At 41.1% G+C, this 27,592-nt stretch overlaps 1 protein-coding gene across 2 annotated transcripts; it reads right to left on the reverse strand.

Moving 5' to 3' along the window:
- On the reverse strand, nucleotides 1-27,478 carry AZIN1 (antizyme inhibitor 1). 2 transcript variants are annotated; one of them, XM_069779818.1, is made up of 12 exons: nucleotides 27,181-27,478; nucleotides 21,221-21,358; nucleotides 13,134-13,331; nucleotides 10,868-11,041; nucleotides 10,407-10,579; nucleotides 6,707-6,841; nucleotides 4,876-4,957; nucleotides 3,692-3,766; nucleotides 2,426-2,591; nucleotides 1,717-1,835; nucleotides 1,326-1,540; nucleotides 1-673 (listed from the first exon to the last, which is right to left on the reverse strand). In XM_069779818.1, the coding sequence occupies exons 3-12, from the start codon at nucleotides 13,233-13,235 to the stop codon at nucleotides 562-564; spliced, it is 1,353 nt and encodes a 450-aa protein (XP_069635919.1). In that variant the 5' UTR covers nucleotides 13,236-13,331; nucleotides 21,221-21,358; nucleotides 27,181-27,478; the 3' UTR covers nucleotides 1-561. The 2 variants fall into 2 exon arrangements, with proteins under 2 accessions (XP_069635919.1, XP_009916924.1); XM_009918622.2 differs by lacking the exons at nucleotides 21,221-21,358; nucleotides 27,181-27,478 and adding an exon at nucleotides 12,032-12,202.
- Nucleotides 27,479-27,592: the final 114 nt, after the last annotated feature.

Here is a 27,592-nt window from a genome sequence, read left to right on the forward strand (position 1 = left end):
TAAAATCTACACAAAGTTTTATTGCAATCATACAAGGGATACATCAAGGGTCAAATACAACAAATACTATGATGCAATTTTACATTTATTAAACTACAGTTCAAAGCACAAATTTACACATTCTAAATACACTAAACATCTAATGAAGTCACACTGGTCTCCCACTGACATTTGATATATCTGGGCAAAAGACAATAACTTTACAAGACTTTTCTAACAGGAATCCTTAGTATAAAAACTGTGTACTTGTATGTAAACTGTTGAAGAACCCAAGTGATGGGTTTCCATCTCCACTAAGTCATCCATTTTGTTGCATATTTAAACGCTCAGGGGTTGAATGAACTTGATTTTAAATTTGGACACCATTATCTAACCCTCCCACCCCCCAGTGAATTGTAGCTGTAGCTCGTTTTGCCTGGTCCCCATTAGCTATTACTATTTTTTCAAGTTTTGAAGAGAATGAATTGAATTCAAGATTGTTCCATTTCTTCCACACTGGAATGTTGACCAGACAAACTACAGACTTGCAACTGCAGGTCTAAATGAAGCGTTAATGCCTGTTTAAGCTGCAGTGGAAAAGCGGTCTTCTGGGCTCAGCTGAATGCAAGAAGGCACAAAGAAGAAGTTCTTCATCAATGTGTCTGAAGCAATTCCAGCATCTTGCATCTCATCCCTGCAGCAGAAAAGGGTGAGAGTTGTAATAAGGTGTTTTCATGTACAATTTCACATCAGAAACCAGCCTTGAATATAGCATTTGAAGTCTACTGTCCCTAGATAGGCTGGCCCCAGCCTCAGCAGAAGGGAGAATCAGCTACTCAAGTGCTTGGCAGACACAGAGAGGCCGTGACTCTCCACTGGCAGAAGCGCAGGGTCCTGGCTGCCTTGGTATTAGAACAGGTAACCCAGGTCCCACCATCACCACGACAGCATTACTGCCCTTCCTGCCTACAACAATGGTGCTAACATTGTACGCAAGTTCCAATTACTAGTATTAGGAAAGCTCAAAGGTTGACATCAAACAGTAAAAGGCTTTACAAGACTACCACTGAACTCAGTCAACATTAGGTATTTTGCTTTCCTTTGTCAACCTCAGAGCAAAGTAGGCATTTTATCACAGCTCTCAGTTTAGTCTTAGCAAAAGTCAGACAATAATTTTGTAAAAAAAAAAACCAAAACAAATCAAACCCACAAACTAAAAAGGCACATTCTTGCACTCAGTTACACCTTCCGATATTTGCCATCAAATATAATTTATATTTGGCTGTAAGTGCACACTCTTGAAGGAACTGAAAACAACCTTGCCACTACCAAAAGAATTTTCTTACCAGTCACTGAAAGACATCATGTAGTAAATCAGTGGCCTCTGATAGTCGTTAAAGGTAGACTGTTCACCTAAGGTACCAGAACCCATATTATCAAAGATCAGCCAATCTCCAACGCTCAACTCGGGAAGAAGACAGTTTTCCACAATTTGATCAAGCTCATCACAGGATGGACCCCAAAGGCTGCTTGCAAACAGAGGCTCATCTTCCTTGTATTTCTATGTGGAAATGATCCAGGTAATTCAGGCTTCAGTTTATTGAATCAGAAAACTTTCAAATATACATAAGGATAATTTTATAAACAATACATAATTATATACATATGAAGTCTTAAATCTGTATTAAAAATATAAGGATAATAAGGACTATCTCTGAAGAATATAGGAGGACTCACCTTGTGAACCTCTGGGATAGTATTCAGTTTCTCAGACAATTTACTTGCAAAAGAACCATAAACACCATCATTTATGTAATACGTAAATACTGGTTCATCATCATTCCTGGTTTCCTCCACTGGAAGTAAAAAAGAAGTTGTCTTGCATGCATTTTTTGTCATAAGTAGTCCTTTTGCAATCTAACTTAAGTCAACTGCTTTCTCCTGACAAGGGGGTTCCATATATACTGGAATGGGAGAATTACGAGCAGAGCAATCTGTATGAGACCAGATTATAAATTCAGTTGTAACATTAAGTGTGAGGCGTAATAAAATTAATACTTTCAGTAATAATCACTGTTAAGAATATAAATCCAATTTCTACTTTAGCAGAGAAGCAGCTTGCTCTGATACATTTTTCTATGCTCTTATAATACAGAACCTTCTAGTATACCTTCTGTAAAGCACCCAATACAGGTTTAACCATTGAGAAGTCAAACCTAGTAAGCAAACATGTAACCTAGGAAGGAAACCTAGTAAGTGGTGACACAACATAACAAAGAAAGTAAGATACACAGATAACATATGGTCAGAACCCCAAAGGTGGATTACAGTGGAAGCACAAGGGAATGTGTTAAATATATGCTGAGACCAACTAGTCCATCCTGACTAAGAGTAGGCAGTTATCTGTATTGATCCGTAACAGGTAAAAGATGAATATGACCCTTACCTCCAGAAGGAAGAAGTTTATCATACTCAACAGTCTTCTTTGCAATGATGTTAACTGCTAGAGTAAATGCAGATGAAACATAGTAACATCCAGGCTCTGCGATCACATTAACACCAGATTCCTTAGGAAAGTAGACATCCAGCAACGGCCTGATGACGTGATTAACCTAGGAAATTGAAGTCAGAGTTAAGACCAAGGAAACTCAGCTTATGTATGTATCAGATACACACATACTTTCAGCCAGCAACAGTTCTAGTGAGCACACCAAAAGCTTACTCTGTTCCTCTATTCTGAGAAGTGCCCTTACCAGAGGTCCAAAGTTTACAGAAGCGTTTAAGAAAATAGGTCATTCTGCTGAACACTGAAGATTGAGTACTATGAGTCTGAGTACTACACAGTCCCCCCTCCCAGCCAAAGCTCAAGTTGTAGTACACTCAAGATTGCGCAAGTCATTTCAAAGTTTGTCCAGCACAACAGATAATGTAAAATTGTGTATGAACCCAGAAGAACAAGGAAAGGACCTTTTTGTGATCACTTCTGAATATTGTTGTATTAGAAACGAAATGATTTAATACTGATGCTCAAATCTTAAGCCAGATATTTGAAGATTAACAAGTATTCTGGACAAGTAACAGAACAGTTAGAACTAAGAAAAGCCCAGATTGCTCTTAGCAACTTTTCACTGAATCACTTTCACTGTCCTACATTCAAGGAGTTTGTCTTTAAGAGAACGTAATAGCGTAAACAGGTTAGTCTATGTGCCACTGCATACTAAAGATCCTATTTAGGCCAAATCAAAGGCTAGACAAAGCAAAGATAAAAGCAAGACCTTTAGTCTTCAGTTCTAAAGGAAAGCACCAGAAACTTTCTTAGAGTAGCACTATGGCTTATGATCCAAAGCATGCTAAGCAATCCTGGCCCAAACCATGCAATACAGTAACCAGTTGGACAATAACAGTCAACCGCCCCAAAAAATTGAATTACTATTGTTAAGGTGGCTTAGCATAGTAGTTTAACCTGTGATATGCTTAAGTCAGCATTCACCCAATATGAACAGGATTAAAAAGAAATAATGATCACCTCCAAGGACTGATTACACTACCCATGATAAGAATATAAAACCAATTATTTGGATCTTATGAATTACAGTCTAACATGGAATTTAGAATAGGTTTCAGCTATCAATGTTAGTTGCAGTTTGAAGGGTTAACCACTTCAACTTCCTAAATCAAAATTAAGAGTTTCAACTTTCAGTATATTGCATACCTCTTCCAGTTGAAGTTCTGAACCTGTGAAGCCCCCACCAATATCCAACATGTTCATCTTAAAGCCAAATTCTTCCTAAAAAATGCATAGGCAGAACATAAGTACACGGACAACTGTAACTGTAAAAATGTTTTTTGTTGATCCTTAGTGTGGTTGTTTTCTATGTACTTATACTTTTGAGCATATTTAGCAGAGTATGCCTAGCGATGGAGTAAAGGCATCGTAAAATTATAGTTCCATTAAACCTAGAAGTAATAGCATTGGGATGTCAACAGAGGCTTGCTACACAATTCTCACATAGAAGTTCCACAGCAACATCAACTCCCATCTCATGGCATTTGTTATATTCAGACAGTATTTGTTGAACAGGGTGGTATATTTTGACAAAAGAAAGTTTTAGGAATTTACAAATGTGTAATGCACATCTTTTGGATAGTGCTTACGTGACAAGACTGCTACAACAAATTTGCACAATCAGTGAGAACTTTAGTTCTGCTGCCCTCCATGTGTTACCAGTCACAGCTATTGCACTAACTGCAGCAGTAAGAGTAAAAAGACTTACAGTCTTCTCTATTTAGTTTATAACCTTCTCATTTACAGGAAGACAGATGTTCAGAGAAGGTATTTTTGAATTTTGCACTATGAGAAATACACATAGAACATGTGAGACTCAGTCATCTGAAGCATCCAACAAATCCATTCCTCTTTGTCCAAATTTGGATATCCCCCCACAACATGACACCTTTATTTCTTACGATGTTTAGTTATTATTAGCCTCAGAGATCACATGCACCAAATTAGTGGTTATATCACAAAAAAACCAGCATACAAATGCTTAACATTTTAATGTAACTTAAAAATGTCAGCAGTGTATTTGCAGGACAGATTTGAATTTCAAAAAGCCTTTAGCAAAAGTGGGAAACAAATTTATTATTTGAAAATAGCATACAAGGCTATTGCCTGTCAGTGGGACAGCATTCATTAACCTTTGTCCACAATTAGGATTATGAAGTTTGTTTTACCTCAACCACATGTCTCACAATGGAGTATTTAGTCCCTTACCAAAAGTTCCATTTCCCACATTGATATATTTTTTGAAATAACGTAGTTGGCTTGCTCATATGATTAGAACAGAATGGATCCTCTACTGTAGCAACTGCATGTGTGTATACATATCTACTTACAGCCATGTCAAACACACACCGAGCATCAGATATAGCATGAATGTACGTTTGCAGGTCCTTGCAAGAGCCTGAAACATGAAATCTGAAAGGAATAAAAATGCAGTTAATACACTGAACCGTGGCAGCTTTCAGACCAAGCAAACTGTTTCACCATCTAAAACAGCAATGGAAGCAATTCATTCCCAAGTGGCTCAAGACAACCTTACATAATACAGCAACTGTGCAAAGAATAAGCTCAGAAGATTGCCTTCTGTGCCATTGGATTTGTACTTGAGACCTGTCTTGCTCTTCATGCTAAGAATGTCCTATAATATTGTCTTTAAGAAATAACAACAGATTTACTGAACCTTTCAGTCTTCACTATCAAAGTGGTTAAAATTTGTTCTTCAGTGGGTGTCAGTGCTAACAGTACCTGTATACAGTCTCTCCTCTCTTAACCTACTCCATATTGCCTCACCAGTATACCCTCTCTCCTGGGCCATCCAGTTCTCTTCTCAAAGCTAAGGCTGTACTGTGCACACTGTCTACTCTCTTCAACATTTGGGAGAAGGTGAGGAGAGGTGTGTCCCACTGCCAACCTGTTCTGAAGCCTCTTCACCCCAGGCCAGGTCCTAGTTTCACAGCAAGGCCAAACAGGCTGGTGAACAGGTCATCAGAGGCAGAGAAGTACTGATGCCTCCCACAGACTCCTGAATCCCCACTGGTTCCTTGTCCAAAAGGTTTAAGTACTACCATAATACTGTTAGTAACTGAGGTGCTAAAATGAGCGCCAACATTTCCATGAGCTTCCTAAAGACTAGTATGGTATGCTGGTTCTGGACAGACCATACACACACCCATCTGAGCCATGACACTCTCTACTCCAGGTCTACTCCTTTAAGGAATGCCATTTTGAGGCAAAGGTCACTTTTTAGACTTACTTGCATGAACCCACATGTGGATTTTTAATTTTTTTTTATAAAGAAAATGCACAAAAGCCATGTGAGTTTTGTTAAAGTTACTTTAGATATTTATGAGGTATATTTTCTCAGTAGTATCATCTAATTTTTAAATATATTTGTCATTTGTAAAGATTATAGTATGTTTATACTTTAATTTAACATCAGTTTCAAACATATTTACATCAGAACAATTGTGGTTTAAATCCTCAAAATCTGGCTTCCATTTTAAATACTTTTTGTCTTGATGACCCACCCTCTTCTACTTGTTTGGTTGCTTTCTTAAAACATTCATGACATGAACATGTGATACCTTAGTAGCTAAAGGTAGACAGAAGACTTGTGCATGCATTTTTCTTCCATATAGTAAAATCTTTCTCAAACTTCAAATTAAAACACTACAGATCATTTAGAAGCTCTCAGAACAGTAGGATTCATTCTTGCCATCTGCGAGTCAAAAGCTTATCTGAGTAGTTTGTCTTGATATGATCAAAGAGTGACATAAGGACCTAACTCTTAGAAAATCCACCTCACGTTCATCTTGTTCAAAGTCTGTCCAAGCTATTCCATGTTATACTAGCACTTCTGTTACGCTGGAAAAATACAAATCAAGTTACCACAAAAGTTCAGAAGTACAGCTAGAAAATAGGAGAGGCTTCTAAACTTTGCTTTTATGCTGACAGAAGGATTTCTGATACTTTATTTCAAATTGTTTTGATGTCTGTAATAGTTACTTTGCTTGCAAGCAGAAACTCATGATCTGAAAAGTTTTTTTTTTTAAAACCCTGTAAAATACTGCCAAAGGGGGGAGGGAAAAATTATTTCGTATTCTACGTCTTGAGTACATCATACAAACATCTGCTCAGCCAGCAGAGAACAATAAAGTTACTCACTTGACACCAACTATTTGGACTCCCAACTCCTTAGCACATTCCATGAGGTGCCTACAGTTCTTCAGGGTGGTGCCAAACTTCATATTCATCTCCTCATCAGCAGTAATGTCTTCTGTGGCAATGTGCAGTAAGAGCCTAAGAGAAGGGGAAGATGATTGGGGCAGTTGGTTTACATCATCAGCACATGTGAAGCCTGAAGACTGTCAGAAGTGTGTTGATTATGTTGTCAGTACTCCAGCTCCATCGATGGATGAGTCAAGTGAACCTAATAAAAACAATCCTGTACAGAGAAAAAACTAGCAATTAGGGGCTAAAACATGGAGCCAACAAGGACAAGGGATTTCGAAATGCAGCAACTAAGACTCTTTTGTAGCAGCAAGAGTCTGTTGAGTGCTGTAATAAAAGAGAATGTTACCTTCTCATAAAGTATAATTCCTCATAAAACCATTAAGACTGTAACATGCTTTTCCCATCTCTGTCCTCCTTTCTAGCCAAGAGGAGAGCATGGAGATTCCCCTTTAGTCAGTCATGTATCAGATTTGGTAAAACTCAGCATCTGGACAACACCAGGCTGACACATTGAAAGCACACCCTGGCCACATCCCTCTACCTCCCCTCCTGGCTGAGGACACAGACCAGGGATGGGGTGGGGGTGTCAGTCCATTCCCTGCCCCTTCTTCCAGGGCACTTGTGGAACAGGGAGGCAATGAGTACCACCTCTTACAGTCTCATGCAGCGAAACACCTTCCTCCCTCCGGTCAAAGCCTCATTCTGGGTAGGTTTGGCAAACTGCAGTACCAGTATTGACAGTTTTCTACATCAAAGTAACACTTGAGTGGCAAAGGCATGTTCACATCAAAACTTCTAGAGGTATATCCCCAAAGCTCACAAATTCAAACTACTGTTGACTAAGAAAGTTGCCCCCTCCCCAGCCCCTAATAAGGATGAATTAATTAGCCATGTGGTAAACTAAACAGAAGTTGTGTCATGACATACACACAGACTGCACAGAGCACACTACAGTTAACCAAGATGGAGGGCATAAACAAGTGGTAGAAGCTCTGCACTCAAAGTGAAACAGTTCAAGACATGCAACAAGCAAAACTTAGCCTAGCCACTACAAAATACATGTTGGCCTAACAGCTACCTTGAGTTCTAAAAGCCCTTTCCAAATGTCTCAGGATGTGTTTAAAATGCATTTTGTAAAAAGCAAAAAAAAATCCTAAGTTCTCACACAGGTTGCCCAGAAATCCTTGTTAATTTTAATTTATACCACTTCATCCTGAGAAACTCTGACTAGCCTCTCATTTCCTGCTTCTCCACTTGCACAGACAATTCTGTTCAAGAAATCTGTAGTCAATATTTTGTAAGGCATTTGGAAAAAGTGCTAGGTATAACAAAAATTGTCAAAAGTTAAACTCTTTAAAATGTAAAAAAATTTCAAATCCATAATATTATGGTTTGTAACCTCATATTAAGTTTAGACAAAACCATTTCTTAAAAACATACAATGTTAAATTTCATTGATTAATTGTTATGGCAGTATTATAAGTGAGTCAACTTATTCAATGGTTTGCACTAAAAAAATAATAATTCTGGCTTCTAGAAATCTAGTAGGATTCTTCTTCCTGGGTTTCAGCCAGTTAGACCAGAGCTAGAGGATGATATGTGTGTTTGGGGTTTGGTTCTTTTGTTTATTTTTAAGGAAGCATTAATACTTATAACAACCATGCCTCTACTAGAACTCTTAGGACACCAGCAACCTTAGCAGTTAGAACTTTGCCTGGAAAAATCCAAAGGTATAAAGAAATGAAAGACTAAGGACTCCTTTCTGACATTTCTCCTCTTTCCTAAAGAAAAAAAATTTGCAATCATTTGCATTGCCAAGACTTCCAAAGGTAGAAACTTCAATTATAAAGAGAGACCCACCCATTACTGAGTTTAGTGCAGAAAGTTACAAGAATTTTCAGAAAATAAGGAGAATTACAGCTTTCTAAGCAGGATTTCCTCAGCCAAAGCATCATTAGCTTCATCTACAAAAAGACAACCTAGCTATAACAACCATACATAGGAAGAACAAGGCTATATAAAGGCTTTGGCTTTTTTAAACTACACCAAGGAAGAGAAAGAAAAAAATTCATAGTTGTCACTTCAGCATCCAAGTTTTAATGACCTGAGTAAGAGAATTCTAATAAAACAAGCAAACAAATCTCTACCCAGTAGGAGAGCTGGAGATCAGGTTTCTAGAAAATTTAGATGGCAAACTGCAGTTCTTTTGTAGAAATTGAGTTTCTTGTACTTGGTATAAAATATTAGATTATGGGATCCTTGAAAAGAAGTAGAGTTTGTTGTTTTTCTCTAGCTCATGAAACTCCTTCATTCTGTCTCCCCACTTTACAGTTTCTCCAGCTCAAGAGAAACCTGCATCCCAACTTCTCTTGCTGTGGACATTGCCATAGACAACATCTTCTAAAAGAGGCTGTTAGACTCAAGGAAATAAATCAATGTAAAAACTAACAAAACATTAAAGACACCAGTGATAACTGGTAAAACACTAATGACATGAGACACCTTTAGAATTGCCAAGGCTTTCAAATGCACGGAGTATGTCAAGGCCAGCATTTTACACATTTATCATACATAGCATTCTTTGCACAGAAGTACTCTCCAGCATACAAAGCACTGAGAGGCTTCCATGAGGATGAAGTGTATTCACTAGCAACACCAATACTGACTCTTGAGGGAGTAACTAGGTGGGATGAGCAGAGTCTCCAGATACTGAACTTGGTAAAGTCTTCTCAGTTCTACAGCTATGTCCAGTTTTGGGAGAAGACATGACACTTTAATAAGGACTATCTAGAACCAAGGGCTTTGTAAAGGATGTCAGGAATTCAGTTTCTTAGTGTGCTCTGATAACATTGGTGGGAAGTTATACCTCATTAATCACTGGAAAGCACTGTAACAGTCACTTAAGCTCTGACTCCAAATTTCTTAAAGGTATGGCCCACAGCCAAAGTATTCATATGTGAGGGATGTGACTCTTAATGGCATGAATGCCCATCAGTCCAAAGAGACCACGATACACTGGCAGCAATAAAATTCTCGTCTTTAACCTGAACATCAGCTTTCATCACTTCCCTACAGAAAGCACCTGGGCCTATACTGAAGTGACTAAAAATAGACCCGGAGTCAAATTTCTCACTCTTTTAATAGTGGGGAAATATCTGTAGGTGTATTTAATAGACCTGCAGAGCGTGCCCAAAGCCTAGATGGGACCTGATGCACATGTTCATTTGCCAATAGCCTCAGCCCTGACTGCAGCTGAAGCCACTAATATCCAAACAGAATACCCTGAAAGAAAACACTGAAGCCACAATAGAGAAGGAGGAAGATGTACTTGCACATGATGAGATGCCCGACTTCTGAACTTCAGTCACTGAAACCTTTTTATGTAAAGATTGCCCTATGAAATCAAAATGCAAGATTTTTCCCAAAACAAGGGCCTTACTATCATATTAGGAAGCTAAGACCCAGTAAGGGAAAAGTTACAAAAAAGCTACCTTCAAAGGAGACAGAGAAGAGAAAAATAGAATGGTATTAAAGAAGCCATGTACCTTGCTTGCAACTCAAACAACCCAGAACACAGGCAAAATTAAGTTTCCCCTCACATAAAAAGCAAAACCAGAATTTTGATACTTACTTAGCATTTGGATGGTTACGTGCAATTTTCTTCAGCTCAATATCATTGTCACAAGTCACTATGTTTATCCCAGCTTTCGCTGCATACTTTATCTGAGAAGCTTGTTTGCAAGGATTTGTATATATAATGTTTTCAGGAGAAATGCCCAGGTCTTGTACCAATGCCATTTCAGACTGAAAAACAAGAGCATAACAGAGTTTGACACAGTCCAGTGCAGTATCTTTACTGAATGTTTTAGATGTGCTCTAGTAGTGTACTAAATAGTCAAACACACTAAAGAGGAAAACTACCCACTGCTTCTAGCATAGAAGTATAGATTTTCAACAACCAGTTACACAGGAGTTCACAATTTAAATTATACTATTTATAACCATAGCACTTAATACCAAAAAGCTGATTTTAAAACAGCAGACATATGGAAGAAAATAAGGCACACGGATACACAGAAAATAAAAACTTACTTTACTGGAACATGCAAATCCAACGCCAAGGGTTCCCAAAATCTCGAGTACACCTGGAGTAGAATTGCATCTTACAGGATAAAATGGTTTTATTGGTGCCATCACGTTCTGCCATTGTATGTTCTTCTTTACCAGCTTTCCAAGATCACCAACATAAAATGCTCTTTTTCCAGCCTAAAAAAAAAAAGGAAGAATAAGAAAATAAAATGTCTGAAATTGTGGGTTTGCTGTCAAAACAAAAACAACCCATGAAACAGTCTTAAAAGAATTACGTACGGTTTTTTCACCCTGCTATTAACTTTTAGGTTTGACCACGAACAATGCTTTTGTTTTTACTTTCACCTAGCAATTTGAACTAGTTCTAAAAAAACCTCAAAGGGAATACCTACCACTTCAGAGATATTATGAATGCTATTTAGACAGTATTCTGAGATTCCTGAACAAAAGACACTACTTAAATGCCAAATGCTGATTTTATCTAAAAATACAGAACAGGTTACAAATCTCTTCCAACTTTGTATTTTCAGAAGACTGCAACTTTTTGGAGGAAGAAAATCCACTGGGTTGAAAGCTTCCAGTTTCAATATAATTTATAGCTTATTATACAAGGAATAAAATCTAATGCTCTACCATTATTTTAACATCTAGCTAATAGCTCATTTCACTAAAAATTTGTTTGATAGTATTTTAATTCAGGAAGTCAAGTTTGAGACTGTTCTCCACAACTGTGAAGCACAGAGTTCAAACAGAATTTTAAGAACTAAACTCTGTGTTAAGGTTGCAGAGTCAAGTACATAATGTTTAAGAAAATGCACAGACACTTTTCTGGAAACTGTTAACAGTCCCCCTTGTACATCTGTTACCATAGTCTTTCTCATATCAGGTCATGATGTGGATGTAGTGGATTGAAATCCAAACAGATCATTCTATATTTGTTTATAATGTGCAGTCAGTAAAATTCCTGTAAAAGAATGGCCTACTGTTTATCAGTTAAAGACCATCACAAAATATATGATCCATCTGAATTAAGACTGTACATCAAATGTCAACTCTAGCCCTTGACTTTTGCAGATATGAAACTATGTTGTGGCTTATTGTATACAATGTCTTTATTTCTGTTTAAAAAACACAAATAGAAATTCCATCGGGTGGAAGCATACTGACCCCCTGTACGGGTCACCAGCAGGAATGGGATCTGGAGCTTTAGATCCATGACACAGGCCTCTACCCCTTGAGCTAAAGGAGTAAATGAAAGCAGCAGGAGGCAGCTATCCTCTGTGAGCCAGCCAGTGGTTGGAGACATGACATGTTGCCAGTAGTTTACCTATTTATTTGCTAGACAGAAAAAGAATATTAGGAATCAGGATTTGGGAATCCTACACCTGAGTTCAGAAGGCCACGGGATTTAGCTATTTGCTGTACTATAGTTGAGCACTTGCATTTGAACATTAATTCTGATAAACCAAGGGAAAAGTGAACAACTCATAGGTATGGCATGTTAAGGACACAGGATTTGCTTAATCAAACTTAATTTTTTTTGAAGCTTACTTTTTCTACAATCTTGTCTATAAAACAAAAGGCTACAACATCTTCCTGCTTCCTAAGAAGTGAATAAAGCCTTATTCAATAAAACTACTATTGTATACACAGAATTATTTAAGTTTCTTTCCAGTAGATTGCTAAACCTTAATAGCTTTTAGACCAGTTTATTTTCTTAAAAAAAAAAAAAGGTAGCACCTCACAGAATGCTCATACCCATGTTTCCAACGGAGAGAAGGGTAACGGGAAGATGTATAACCATACAACTGTGATCGACCACAGAAATGTTAAACATGGCTTTAAACTGGCTCAGCATACATATTTGTCTAAATTTTGACATATTTTTAGGGAAAGAACAACAACAAAAATGTTTCTAACTCAGCAATATCCACTTGCCCAATTTCAGGTTCCTGGTCTAAACCCCACCGATAATAAAATCTCTTGAGAGAATGAGATGGGAACCTGCATTTAATTACAGCAGCAAGACTACTTTCCTGCTAGCCACACTCAGGGAGGTAACAACTGTTGCCCAAATTTCCCCAACAAAATTCAACCTGAGGCAAACAAACAGCAAAGAAGTAGAATTAGAAGAGGAAACTACTTTGTAAGGTGAGTTTTAGCCAACTGTTCCTCTGTTGCTGTAAGCTCATCAGTGCTAAATACCTTGACCTAGTTTGAAGACTTAGAGAACTAAACCAAAGATTTGGAAAACTTACAAAAAACTTACATGAGTATGTTCATAAATACAGTTGTCAATAACATCTGCAAGAGTTGCTCCTTCATCCAACAGACCAATGGAGTAATTTGCATCCTCAAGAAATCCTTTCATCTCAGCCGTATTCCACAAAGCCGACAGTCATAAACCAAGAAACACAAGGGATGGGCTTCCAAGCCTTATATCCGGGTCCTTAAATTATGCAACAAACTGTACAAAGAAAATACAAATTAATGGCAAAAGAGGCACAAAGCATACTATGCCACTACTTAAAAATTAGTAAGAGCTTTCTACAAACAGTTAACATACACACCCCCTCTACAAAAATCAAAGTTGTTTTTTTTTTTTCCTACTCTGTTCACTCTCCATTTGCCAGGGGTACGGACAGAGCAATTCTACGGAAGCCAAGGATAAAACAAAAGCTGCGTACTTCAAAACTTAAAGACAGGTAAGAAACAACTGATGCAAGGCTGTTCTTGAGAAGAATCCCAGACTGTATGCACACTGATCTGTGTTGAGCTTATGCAAACTATGAAAATACTACAAGTGTAGCATATTTGTACAAACACCTCAGCTCAGCTATTCTTAAGTACAGATCTTAAGTGACATTAGTAATCAAGTATGCAACTGGAAAACTGTCTGTAACACATTTCTGAATTTGTTGAAGAAAACTTGTAGTTTATTGATTAAATGTTAGCATTAATATTTGTTAGATTCACATATTTGTATTAACATCCTGGCTGTTGTTTAGATGCTATTTATAACCATTGCCTTCACACATTGTATTTACTAGACATTTATTTTGTTGTTCTGTTCTTAAGATTACCTACAACATTTAAAAATCTTTACTTCAATAGAGGTTAACAGAAAGAAGCCACTAGCTAGAAGTAGTTTTAAAAATGACAATTAATCTCAGTATGTGGAACTGGTATTAAAAGAAAGTAAGAGTTCGAGCCTAGCTTTATTTGCATCTCGTTTTTCCTCAGACCTTCACTGCAAATTTTATGTTGTTTATAAAGAGTGTTTTTTCCAAAAGATAACCTGAATGAACAAAGTCCAAAGACAGAAAACATTGTGAAATATACACAGTCTTTGAATATGGATTAGTCAGTCTCAAGTAAAAAACAGTAGACAGCAGAAAACTACCAACAGCTGATTATATACCTTCATCAGCCTTACTTGATGAATACAACAATCTGCAGTTTACATTCCATTAGAGTTGTAGGTCTTGTTTAAAAGCAGTTTATTAGTTTATAAAAACTGACTGACCAGACTTTGTTTCAACTGTCATCTTTATGACTAACACAAGACTGATCAAAACCAGCCAGCTAACTAGATTCCTCCTTTACATGAACACCCAAGACTTTTTTTAATCTATCAACAAAAGTTGCATAGTATTTATAAAAAAAAAGATGTTTGCTTTCTAGAGCCACCTGTACTTGGCTTTAAAATAACAAAATTATTTTCCTAATTAAAAGTATTAATAGAAACCAGAAACATTACAGCTGAAGGTAAAAAAAATGCTTCACTAAGACACTAAAAGCAAAGATGATAATTTTGGATTCAAATGGTCAGAAGGCCATGGTATTCACTCTGTCTCATGTTTCTTCCACCACTTCGCTACAGTAAAAAAAAAATATCCACAATTTGCAACACAAGTCAACATTGTTAATCATACAAAGTTACTTTTGCTCAAGCTAATACTAAGACAACCAAGTAGCAGTTGCTCCTACTTGTCATTACACCAAATAATGGGGAAATGAGCCAGCAGCATTTTGTATGCTCTCTGCATAACTCAAGTATGCCACCTATGTTTCTAAAGAGAAGTATTTACTACCAGGTGAATTTAACTCAGTGGTAGCAAGAATTTTCAGTTATATTCAGAAGCTGAATGATAAAGACAAGTATGCCAGGTAAGAACATAGTTGTCTCAGACATACAGTGAGTCATATGCTTATTTAAGTGAATCCTGAAGATCCAAAACAATCACAAAAGAGCAAGATAATTATTACATTGATGTAAGGATTTAAGTAAATTACAATTATATGAACAACAGCTAGGTGGTAGACACTATGACCAGGAAAAACGCCTTCAGTCAGTCGCATCTCAGTTTAAGTTTGTAACAGCTAAAACTCCCTAAAAAAAACCACTGAACAAAAAAAAAAAACAAGCTTGTGAACTAAGTTTGACTTGGAATCAGTGAAACAAACACGGACATCACAGTCATGTTTAGGTAGCTACTGTCACCCTCTGAACAGGTACTTCATCAGTATCCTTGATTTGCTAGCTGATTAACACAAAGTCCTCAACACATTCACCTCCATAAAACATCTGTGATTTCCTGGAGCAGAGTACCAAAAAGGGGTTTGTTTTCCTGCCCCATTGCCCACCCCCCCCCCCCCAAGAAAAGCTGGCACCATCATTTTACTGAAAATTTGATATAGTTCTGGAGTATTCAAAACATGAAGATCAGAAGGAAAAAAGCTAACAGCAGAGTTTAATTCTTTTAGCATGATTTCTTTATACTATGTCTTAAACAGCCTAATGTTTAGCTAATTTTTAAAGTACTTTATGCATCCTCAGGAACTTGCTGGTTGTGTAATAAACACATCAAATTTTTCTTCTACAATAATAGCACTTCAGTCATCTTTTTGCAAGAAAAATAATACCCAAAGGGAGGAATAAGTAAACCAACCACTGTGAACACAGCAAGACCAAAGCAATTTCCATTTTCAGCAGATTATTCAAATGTAGCAGATCTGTTAACCATTCAAAAAACAGAAGTTTTTTAATCCTTTTGTGACACAGAGGTGTGTTAAAGGAAAATTTTCAAATTTCAAATATGTTTTGTGCTGCATCTAAATGTCATGTTTTTTAGAAGGCATCTAATCTGTCCTATGACTTCAGAAAAAGTTCAACAAAACTCAGTTGCAACATTTTGACACAGTAACTCTGCACAGCACAGTTTCCATGATCCCCATTCCTCTTTCCCCCTCCCCACTCACATCCAACCAGTAAATACTGCAAGTACCTGCAACTGAACGTACATGAGAAGTGACTGGGCTGGCAGAAGCCTCACATCTGAGCTTCTTTTTATTGTTTATTCAAGTTGGACAAATTCCGTGTTTCTGATCATAAGCTCACAATTCCCTGACATATTGTACAAACCTGTTAAAAAGCCTGAAGGCAAAACTAAAGCATTTTAAGGATTTACTGTATATACAAGGGTACTACTTAGTTAGATTTTAAAGTTTTGGTGTTTGGGGTTTTTTTTATTATTATAAGGCATTTCCTACACTCTAAAGCATGCAGATAGTCAAGAGTCCCTTCCTCTCAATGAATGCACATGACCAATCTGCACTGCTGGGAGGTCTCACTACACCCAGTGGAACCAGTCACAGCACTGAATAGATTTTTAGACTCACCAGACACACACCCACCCTGCAGGCTAATTGCTTGCGCCCCATATAATGAAGAAGCTCACTTGGTCTAAACACTACCTAGCTTTTTTTTCCTCTGAGTCTTGGTGTTCACCTGAGTTACACTGGAGTAGATTTAGGCTAATTTTGCAGTACTCTCAAAATAAAGTTTTTTTCATAGTTAATGGCTTTCCTGTCTATAGCTTTCAGACAGAGATGGTGTAAAACAATACTTTCCTCCAAAAGCTGCCCTTTTACTTTTGGGGAAATCCTGTGAGGAGGAAGGGGAGAACCAGTTTAAGTAAAGCACAGAAGGAGAAGGCCTCTTTACCACTAACTCCCCAAAAACAACAACAAAAAGAACACTTATCTGGTAAGTTAGCTTTGATCAAGGTAATTTCCTAAATCAGACACTGTCCCTTGTAGTTCATGCATCCAAAAGCATCTTGAAAAGGAATCCATGCTAGTACAACCTTAATAGAATAGCTTGCAACAAACCATAAACAACCTACTATAACCTCTCCCAGGCTGCTAAACAGCAATTACTTTTTCTAAGCATGTCTGTGACATCCAAGCTTTTCCATTTAGCAAAACTCATCTAGTAAAAAAAGCTAACATTAGCCTACCAACTTCTGTCCTCAGTCACAGCCTATTCCTCTCTTCTCCAATTTCTCCTGCTCTGGAAGAAATTACATCTTTTCAGTCTTGTTGAGAACAAGATAGAAAGAACAACCTACAAAGAGAAAACTGAAATTCCTACCAGCACTGCTACAGCACCACCACAAAACAGTGCATACTTGAGAAATGTTTCTTTAAGGGGTTAAGACCTGCAACAGGATTTGGGATTGCGCTATAACCTTACTCTTTTCTGACTGCCCCTGGCCCTCCTCCTGAGGGGGGAGAATCAATGATAAAATTTGTGAAAGATCAAATGAAGGAAATCAAGAGGATGATTTAAGACTTCTTCTATGTCTGTAAGAAGAGTCATAAATCATTACAATACAGAGTTCAGTCCTCGCTGGAAGTGCTGACTTGCTGCAAGTCATGATTTGACAGACTTAGTGTGGTAACACCACCCATTTTACCACCTGAAATGTTAGTCTGCACAATGCTCCAGGGCATATATTTTAGGGCAAACAAAAGCTGTCAAGTGGTATGAGACTTCTACATAGGCATGCAATTACTTTCTTTGAAGTAAGCCTTTATATCCTCAGGCTCTTTAGGGTTTAACACAATGACTTCCCAGATGAAGAACTTTTATCTTAAAGTTTACATATTTAAACACTGCAATTAATGCAGACATCTGGAATAGAAGAAAATTAAAATGCTCTGAAAAGTGACTAAGTAAACACATGCTTGTCATATGCAAGCATCCATAACAAACACATAATTTTCAATTTTTTTCTTTACATTGTCAGAAGTACATCTTGTTTGGCCTGAAAAAAACACCAAAAACCTTGAGGTTTGGTTCTTTCATTAAAAACTTCCTCTGCAAAGAACAAAGTATCTGCAAACCAAAGGGACTCCCAATGCTTTCAACTACATGTCTTATTAAGCAAAATAAATATTTATGAGATTAACAATTATGCTGATGCAAAAATCATAAAGAGGTAAAATACATTCATCTCACATTCCTTATAATACTGGTTCTTCAGGGGTAACAGATCAAAAAGTAGAAGCATTTTATCGTTAACATTGGCAATTAAATACACAACAGGTATACTAGAAAAGTAGAAACACAAGACCTCTGTTTTCAGTGGAGGAAAAGCCTATTTATAATGGGAGTTATCTTTAAAAAAATATTCCAAGATGCCATTTCACCAACTTACATCCTTATAGTTCAGTTAGCTGAATGCAGCCACTAACCAACTGATGGCAATGCTGAAACAGGTGTCTATTTACAATGGCAGTGCACATTTTGCATTACCCAAGTTGCCTCTCAGTACAAATCCACTGAGGGTCATAGCAGAGTACCTGTACAGCTTAGGTTAGTTGCATCCTACCTTTCTCAGGAGTATTCAACACAGTTAAACGAGCCATGTAACAAGAGCATGTCTGCTGAAGTAAGCAAGCAAAGGGGTAAGATACTAGAAATAATGCCCCATCTGACCTCTTCTACAGGAATGATGCTTTCAAGAACCTCCTTCTGTTTTCCTGAAGTTTGAATACATTATTCAAAGCCAATAAGCTAGCAAAGCTTACAAAGATGAGTACTCTTGTCAGTGCATGCATACTTCTGTGGAACCATACCAGCACTTCTCTTTCATGGAAGTGCAAGCAGTTACTTCCCTACCCTATTCTCTTACCTGCTTAGTCAATATTAGTATTTGGCCTCCCCAATGCCCCCCAACCCGCCAAACTCCAAACTCTCCTGTTCCCCGATCAACACCCAGTTCTATTTAGACAAAGTCAAGAGAGCTTTAAAGGATAGCCAGTCCAGATAACTACTGCTTCCATTTGGTATAGACAGGGCTCATTAACAGATCAGATTTCTATCACTAATTCCCTCCGTCAACCAGATGTGGCAATAAATAGAACAGATTTCAAAAGGAGCAAGACTTCAGGCCACAGTTGCCAGACTGCTCAGGAAGTCAGAGCTTGAAGAGCAAGACAGAACTAAATCCCAAGTTCTTCCTTGGCCAGTGTAATACAAGGACAAAAGTGGGAGGGAGAGAATTATAAAAAGGAAGCAAGTTTAATGGGAATGTAAGTACACCTCCAGACAGAAGACTTATTTGAGTTCCAGTGGAACATAATATTAATAATTATATTTAAAAGCTCAATTGACCTTTTTCCCATTAAATCACTTTGCAAGTTGAACAGGGCTCAGACTACCAGTCAGCTAGCTAACTTGCATCTTAGCTGTGTTTGAGGCAATTACCTATGCTTCAGCACACCAAAACAGGTACAGATTTACTGACAAACACTTGCAGACTACTGCTATGCACATCACCACTACATTCAATACTGAACTACTTATATTTGTGTACAGTATATTATTACTGAACACAAAATAGAGCCAAGCTCAAAATAAACACACAGATCATTTGAACATTCAGCTACAAATACAGCAAATGCAGTGGCTTTTCCATTCTAGGACAAGCTATACCTTGCACTATTTGCCACAGCAGCACATGAGTCTACCAGTTAGAGAAAGAATAGTCTCAATGAAGGTACCAGAACAGCCTTCTCAAAGAAAAAAACTTCAAAGCCAAGATTCCTTCACAACAGTTTTAGGAGTTAAAACGCATTTACAGTATCTTAAAATTTTATACATTATTCACTTGTCCTTCCTAACCATTATTCTGCCTTTCCTATCTTTTTACTACTTTATTCCTGTTGGAAGTGCAAAATGTCACGCAAGAGTTCTACCCACATACAAGAGTGAGATGAAACTCAGAAACTGAACAAGAGAAACAATTTTCTCAGATCTTTTGCTTATAAGGATCATGTGACACCTACAAAGTAACACTGATATTCAGAGAATTTTCAGTGTTAACTGTATTCATTTGAATAGAACAGTCATCTACATAAAACCAGACATATGCGGCTAATTCAGTAAGTTTCAAACAAAACAAAAAGAATATAACCTCTGGAGATAAAGCCAGAAATCATGATAAACCAAACTCACCCTGTGCCTCCCTTACAGCAGTATTTTCAAAGAATAGGGTAATCTACATTAAATACCTTAATAAGAGACATACTAACACAACTAGCATTTGGACTCTTTGTGGTCTTTAAAAAGCACCTGGCTCAGTTAGATGCATTTAATCATTCTCATTCTCAAGTTTTACATTAAAAAGCATTATATAATTTATAGGTACCAAGCCAAACGAAAATGCCTTCAGCTAGACAGGAAAAAAGTAATACTGTATAAAGTCAGCTTAACTGAGATATTAGAAGCACATTTATGGCTATTGTGAAAACCACATAAAGCTATTGTTTTATGTTAACAGAACAGGATAACCACACACATTCCAGAGTTTTCTGTGCTCCTTAAGATCAGCTATGGGCATTCATTTGTTTTCAGTCATCATGGGTCTTGTTTTTCTTTAATAACTATTTGTCTCTTAAAAAAAATGTAAAGGCATTTATAATTGGTACACGATTTCCATCCAACACAGAATTCCACATTCTGCTGTAGCTCAACTACATCTATTTGTGGAAGTGGATAGTAATTAGCAAATAATGGACAGAGGCATTTGGGAAGGCACACCCTTCATGATCAGCATTGTTTACAATAGCAAATTTTAACTATTGCAGTATAAAATACCCTAAGAAATCACACAGTACTTGGCAAATCACAATTTGATGTTAACAGTCATGCAGTGCCAATTCATGACGTCAGAATTGCCACTGAGAGACTGAAGTTACAGTATTTTATTTTAGGATTTCTGCAGCCAACAGCCCTAATTCAGAAAACTCACTCTATTTGCAAAGTTTACTCACACATGTTTAAGTCTCTCAGAAATTCATCAGATAATTCTGTTGAGAAAAGTTTTAGGTGAGTAAAAATTATAGTCTCCCCTTGAATAAAAGCCCCATATAATATGCATGCCACTATTTTCAAATTTTGATAAGCTACATCAAGACAGTTATCTTGTTTATCAAAAAGCCAATACACTCTGTATTTTTGGAAGTGCTTATCCTCCTGCTGCATACAGATGAAAAGAGACTTACATGGACAAGTTAGGAGATGGAACCCTACTATCATCAGCTAGGTTCCCAAGGTGGCTCAGCGTTGAAGTCGAACTGTTCTCTATAAAGCACTTCTCCTAAGCCCTCTGGATAGTTGTAAACTTGATCAGAGATTTTGCCCTGCGGGAGAAAATGCATACAAAAATAAATTTAATAGCCAGAACAAAATAAAAGCTTTATCTTAAAACACATAACAAATGCCTTTTCAGTAGTGCTTTTAAGGAGGTTTGCAACACCCCACCATGAAAGTTGATAATCACATAAAATGCCCAGTTTTCAAGAGTGAATGTAAACTCTGAGCCAGATCAAGTCAGATGTATGAAGAACTGCTAAAACACATGAATTAGGCACATGAAACTGCTTGTTTGTACTTATCTTTCATAGCCTGAACTGGAAGATTTTCAAAACTAAAGGCAAAGAGCTCTACATGATCCTGCTTTAGGGTAGTAAGTCTTAATAATGGACTACCCTCCCAGAAGTGTTTTTAACCCTGTAACCACTGTGATTCTTCCCCTCCCCACTTCCTTTCTATTTTAGAATTCCCTTGCCACGTTCTTTCTCCCTCTGCTGTGAATGAACATGGCATGTGGGTGAAAAATAGCGCTTTATATAGTGAAACTGAACACCATATAGACAAATTCAGAGATGAGCAAGACAGTAAAAAGAAACTTATGCTTGCCTTCAGGAATGAGGAAACATTTCAGCTGGCCCTTAAAGGCTATTACACACAACACCAAAGCAGCATTTTAAAGTACAAGGCTAGTTTACTCAAATTAAGGTAAAACAATCACATAAAACAGTACAAAGAACATAAAAAGCAGTCAAGAAAATATTAACCAGCACTGCTGAAGAGTTATTCCTTCTAAAAGGAACCATCATTTTCATGGAATAAAATACAGTTCAGAACTGGTCATGTGTAAACCCAACATACAACGAAGTTTCTACAAATTCACTGTGGTCTATGGCATGAAACATGGGATGTACCAACCTATTGTAAAAATAAATCTTTGCTGCTCTCATTATTTAAATGAGACTACATGTGCCAACTACAAAAAACCTGGCTTCTGGGAATCACCTAACCCAAATGATCATCTTTTCAACCGCATTACAGTTAAGCAAATTGCTGAAGTGTATTTTTCCACTTATTCTTGGTACTAGAAAACTAAACTAGTATACCCTATAAAGTACTGAATTACAGAGTGAACGCAACTTGAGGGTAACTGTTCCACAGCAACTCCACAGAGCAATCTCTTCAGCTTTACCATATAAATTAGCATTCAGTGGCACATAACATTAAAAATAAACCTCAGTGCTTCAAAATTAATTGAGATATTAAGGAATTTTGCCAGTAGAATTAATATATATGCAGTGTAATTAATCTTATCCCCTTCTTCCACTAAAGCAAGAAGTCAGTAACCATTTAGTTCTCAGAGAATGCACACAACAGTTTTAAAAGCTGGCAACACTTTACTTTTGTAAAATTAGCTAGTAGCTCCACTATTTTCTGGTGCTGTTCTGATTATACTCAAGAAATCATATAAATTTTCCAGTGATTATGAATTAAGTTTACCTTCCCAGCAAAACAAGTCATTAAAAACAGGTGCTTCTAGGGAGAGCACATGACCTTTAGTGCAAAACTTAAAAAGCCATGCTTCAGACAAATATCACCTGGAGTACTGTTTCAATAAATATTCTCACATGTCCCAAGAAGGAAGTGTGCAGTGAAAGTTCCCATGGAGCTGGAATGAAAACCGTTCATTTTCTGTAGCAATAGTCAACTATGAGCTGTGCTGAATTCTAATTGCCCTTCAGAATTTCTTTTAAAAGGGAATTATTTATCTGAAGGATCTATACAAATGTATAGAAAACAGTCTGACTGCCCTCTTTTGTGCAGGTTTGCCAATATTAAATATTCAGAAAGGAAAACTGTATGATTAGAACCTTTCAAATCATAGTAATTATGTTCAGCTTTAACCAGGACAAAGAGTTAGTTTGCTGTACTGTGGCAGAGCAGGACTACCATTTTAAGCAGCAGAAGCATATTAGATGTCCATAACCCATATGGACAAACCCAGTTTTAGAAAAATTGCACGTGATCAGCCACAAAGAAGTGTTCATTGTTTAAGGGTCTTAAAGTAGGTATAAAAGCATTCTTTGCTAAACAGTGAGCTTTGAGTTGCAGGAATAATCAACAAAGCAGCTTTGCCTTGTAATACTCAAGTGACACCTATATGTACATATTTATATATCATCTGTTAGTACACTCTACTAGCAGGTGCCTCAAGTTTGACTGCAGCTCGACCAGCAATGCTGTATTTCATACCTGAATAGTAACACTCACCTGAGGAACAAAATAACCACCAGTTGTCCACAGTGCATAGTTTTGCAGAACAACTGCACCCCTGCAGCAAGTCCTATGAGTGCCAGCAGGCTAGTCAGGGCCAGGCTTTCCAACTCACTGGCCCCCTCAGCTCCCCATGTCTGATACAGACAGGACTACAAAACTGGGCACCAATTAATTTTCCTTGAAAAAAAAATGATCCACTGCACCTCCCCATTTCTGAAAAAGAGACCCTTTAGTGACCCGAGCTAATATCTGTGCACCAAACCCTACAAATCTAGCAATACAATGACCTTGCACATTTACACCAACTGAGAGACTCAGAGGCACCAAAGTTACTCTGGTCCACAAAAAACAACCAGCTATTCTTCTGTTACAATAGGCCTTTTCCAGATCAGGGCCAGGGTGTTGTGGTGAAGCAGTACCTGGGGGAAAGCAGGTCCCGAGGGGAACGCATGTACCTGCGGAATTCTCCCATCAACCACACTCTTGCTCCTGCGCTACATCAACAGCATTTTGAACTGAAACTTGCCATTATACCCAAATTAGTCCATTACACAATTAAGCCTCCCTTTCAGGAAGGGACGGTCTTAATTCCCTTCCAGAGCACTCTGTCTCTCCTTTAATTAGAGATGGAATCATTTCCAGACTGTACAGCCCAGCATTGCTGCAGACACACACCTGCACCAGCCTTCTAGCACAGGGAGCAGCGAGAGGCACAAGCTGTTTGCCTGGGGGCAGGCTGCAGTGCAGAAAGGCGGTAAGCCTGCCTCTTGCCTCCAGTAAAACTGTCCCCACGGGAGAAACGTTCCTATTGCTGTTCACCACCAAACAACACCCGTCCTCTCCCAAAGTCTTGTGAAGACCCTTATTTTTCTGGGGTTTAATAACCTTTCCCCGCAGCTCAAGGCCCGGCGGGGGGCAGCAGGCTGCCTGGCTGCGGGGGGCTCAGCCTACAGCAGGCAGAGCAGGCAGGGAAGGGAGCTCACCACAGCCTGAAGCACATGGGGAGGGGGCTGCCGTGTCGCAAGCATCAGCCACGGCAGCAGCAGCATTGTTCACACGGTGACAGGAAGGAAAGAACTAGACTGGACCAGTCCAGACTGGAACAAACCCCTCCTACCATCACCATTATTCACAACCCCCACCTCCCCCCCAGCACTGCTGCCTCCCTCATTTACGCAAGGAAGAATAGCGGGCAAGTGCAGTATCCTCAGAGCCAAAAATCCAGCAGCTGGGGTGAGGGCAGAAGAAGTGGGGCAGCACTCTCCCCCACAACCCACTGCCAAGCAGGAGACCCAGCCATGCGTCTGGCTGGGAGGGTAGGCAGGTCTAACCCGCTTTATTGGACGCCACGCAGCGTTTTCTTTCAGGGCGGCTATATTCGACTGGGACTACACAATCAAATCCTGCTCAGTCACCGGAGACTGCTGCAGAGGTCTGAAACGCAGCGCTTCTCCTGCCTACTGGCACATGTCGGCTGTGCAGGATTTTGCACTGCAGAAAGACTCAAAAGAAGATTTAAGCTCACTTACTTCCCTCTTCACCACAACTAGGGTCCCCCCAGCACAGATATGCATCTTCTTGGGCTCTGAACGAGCCCAGACTGCCAAATGGAGAAGACCTGCAGTGCTGTCTAGTAATAAGCCATAACACTGCCTCATGTTCCTGCGTTTGCACCATCTCCATTACATAGGCATGAGCCCCCCACTCCCACACTGTACTTCCAGCTCCCCTACAACCAGCAGCAGGCACCTCCGCTGACCTCCCACCAAACAGGGAATGGCACCACAGCGAGCACACACACACAGAGGATACCCTGACAGCCAGATGCACATGCTTTACACACACGCACCCAGCTGGCAGCTGAGCAGCGACTGGACCCTCTTCTCCATACTTTCCGAAAGCCACCAGTGCAGCAGTGGCCGACTGGACCACAAGTACTAGCGGAGGCAGCCAAGCCAAGGAGTTTGAGGCTCAACCAAGAGACTTCCAGAAGGACTGGTGGCTCCAAACCTCCTGCTGCTACACTAACAGACTGACCAAGGGGAGAGGGAAAATGCGCGTCCTTGAGACGACCAGCTAACGCCGCTGGCAATGGGAGGAGGCTGCTAACAGGAGTCAAGGGCTCCACTTCCCATATGCTGGAGGACCCCCCAGCCCCTCTGTGTGAAGGCTATTTGCCCCGTCATCCCAGCACTCGTCCCAGAAAGCATCATTTGTGCAATGCCCTTACAACTTGTGCGGTGCCCTGACGGCCTGCGCCGCCGCCCTGCTCCTTGGCATGCCCCCACGTCCACCGTGCCAAGGGGGACGGGGTGAGGCCTCGTGCAGGCGCCCGCAGGCACAGCTCAGGTGAGGGGGAAAAAAGAGCGTGACAGTGGAAGCCCGGATGGATAGTCACTGTTACAGACGCACAACATGGCCTCTGAGAAGCAAGCGAGGAGAGACGCCACGGCCATGCCCCCCCGCCAGCCAGCCCAGCCTCGAAGCATGTCACACAGCTGCTCCCCGCGGGCCCGGCGGAGCTGCCTGCGTGCGGGTGCACCCGAGGGGAAGGGACCCGCCGAGACCCGCGCGGGAGCCAGTGATCCCGAGCCCGGGCGGCTGCCACAGGGCGAGGGGACGGCACGGCAGGCTCTGGGCAGCCCCTCTCCTGGAGGGGTCCGGGCGAGGACGCCCCCCGCCGCCTCCCGCGGAAGGGGCGCGCTGCGAGAGGCAGCAGCGCCCGGCGGGAACGGGTCTCCCGCCGCGGGGCACTGCCCCGGCTGCCGAGGGGGAAGACACCACACAGCCCCCCTCCGCAGGAATCCGCCATGTTAGGGCGGCCGCCGAGCCCCCGCTCCCCGCGGAGCCGGCGGCCCCGCCGCCCTCCCGCGCCCTGCGGGGTCGGGGGAGAGGGGGGGAACGGCGGCCACGGCGCAGCCCTCGCCCCGGTCCCCGGCCTCCCCCTCCCGCCTCGCCGCCTCCCACACGCAGGGCTGTCCGCCATGTTAGCGTGGCGGCCGCTGACCCCCTCCGCCCGCCGGGGCGCGGGGGGCCCCGGCGCCCGCCCGTTCGCCCCCCGGGCGGCGGCCCCGCATCGCCCGGCGCCTCGCTGCGCACCGGGGAGGAGGGGGAGCTTCGGCTCTGACTCATCCCGCCGCTCTCCATCTGCCGCCGCCGTTGGCAGCCGGTCTCGCCCCACGCCGCCGGGCGGAGAAAGGGCAGCGGGAGGAACCGGCCCCATCCCCCTCTCCCCGCCCGGCACCGCCACGGGGGCTGGCGGCGGTGCCGGCCGCCAGGCGCCTCTCCGCCCTTCCCGGGTGCCGCGGCCACCGCTCCCCTTCCCCTCCTTCCATGGGGGGGGGGGGGGGGGGGGAGGAACAAGGGCCTGCCACCCCCCCCCCCCCCGCAACCGCCGCCAAGCCCCAGACCCGGGGAGGGGAGAGCTCCTTCCACTCCCTCCCGCCGCCGGTGTCAGGGGACGCCCCGGCCCGCTCCGGAGCTCGGGGTGGGCGTCGCCGCTTCCCTCCCGCCCGCCCGCCGCCTCCCCCGCGGACGCGAGCCCCGGCCCGGCGGGGAGGCCAGGGGCGCCAGGGCCCCCGGCACCGGTACTCACGTGAGATAACGGCCCGAAAGATTTGGTAAATCGTCTTCTCTTTTTAGGCGGAATTTTTAAAGAGGGATGTGGGAACCTACAGCAGAAATACAGGCGGCGGCAGCGGCGCCTTCCAGGGCCATAGGCTGCGGGGGCGACCGGCGGGGGAAGCGCAGCGCGGCGCCGGGACGAGAGGGCACAGGCAGAGAGAGACAGAGCCGGAGCGGGCCGGGGGCGCGGGGCTGCGGCAGCTGGGGGCGGAGGCGGGAGCGCGGCCACCGGGCGGCGAGGCGAGCGGCGAGGCGAGGAGAAGGGGCTGCCGCCGGCAGCGCTCTTATAGGGCGGGCGGGCGGGGAGGGAGGGACCCGGCGCCACGCGTCACCGCGGGGCGGGAGCCGCCGCCGCCGCAACCACCCCCCCCGCCCGCGGCGGG

This window comes from Haliaeetus albicilla, chromosome 3 (assembly GCF_947461875.1).
Source record: "Haliaeetus albicilla chromosome 3, bHalAlb1.1, whole genome shotgun sequence".
NCBI classification, from domain to species: domain Eukaryota; kingdom Metazoa; phylum Chordata; class Aves; order Accipitriformes; family Accipitridae; genus Haliaeetus; species Haliaeetus albicilla.

Bases quoted from the DNA above. Each gene is read 5' to 3' on its own strand.
- AZIN1 (XM_069779818.1), bottom strand. From the start codon at position 13,235: ATGAAAGGATTTCTTGAGGATGCAAATTACTCCATTGGTCTGTTGGAT. The intron at 10,580-10,867 runs GTAAGTTTTTAT...CTTGTTTTTCAG, and splicing joins GATTTGCATGTTCCAGTAAA to TCTGAAATGGCATTGGTACA. The intron at 1,541-1,716 runs GTGAGTCCTCCT...ATTTCCACATAG, and splicing joins CTATCCCAGAGGTTCACAAG to AAATACAAGGAAGATGAGCC.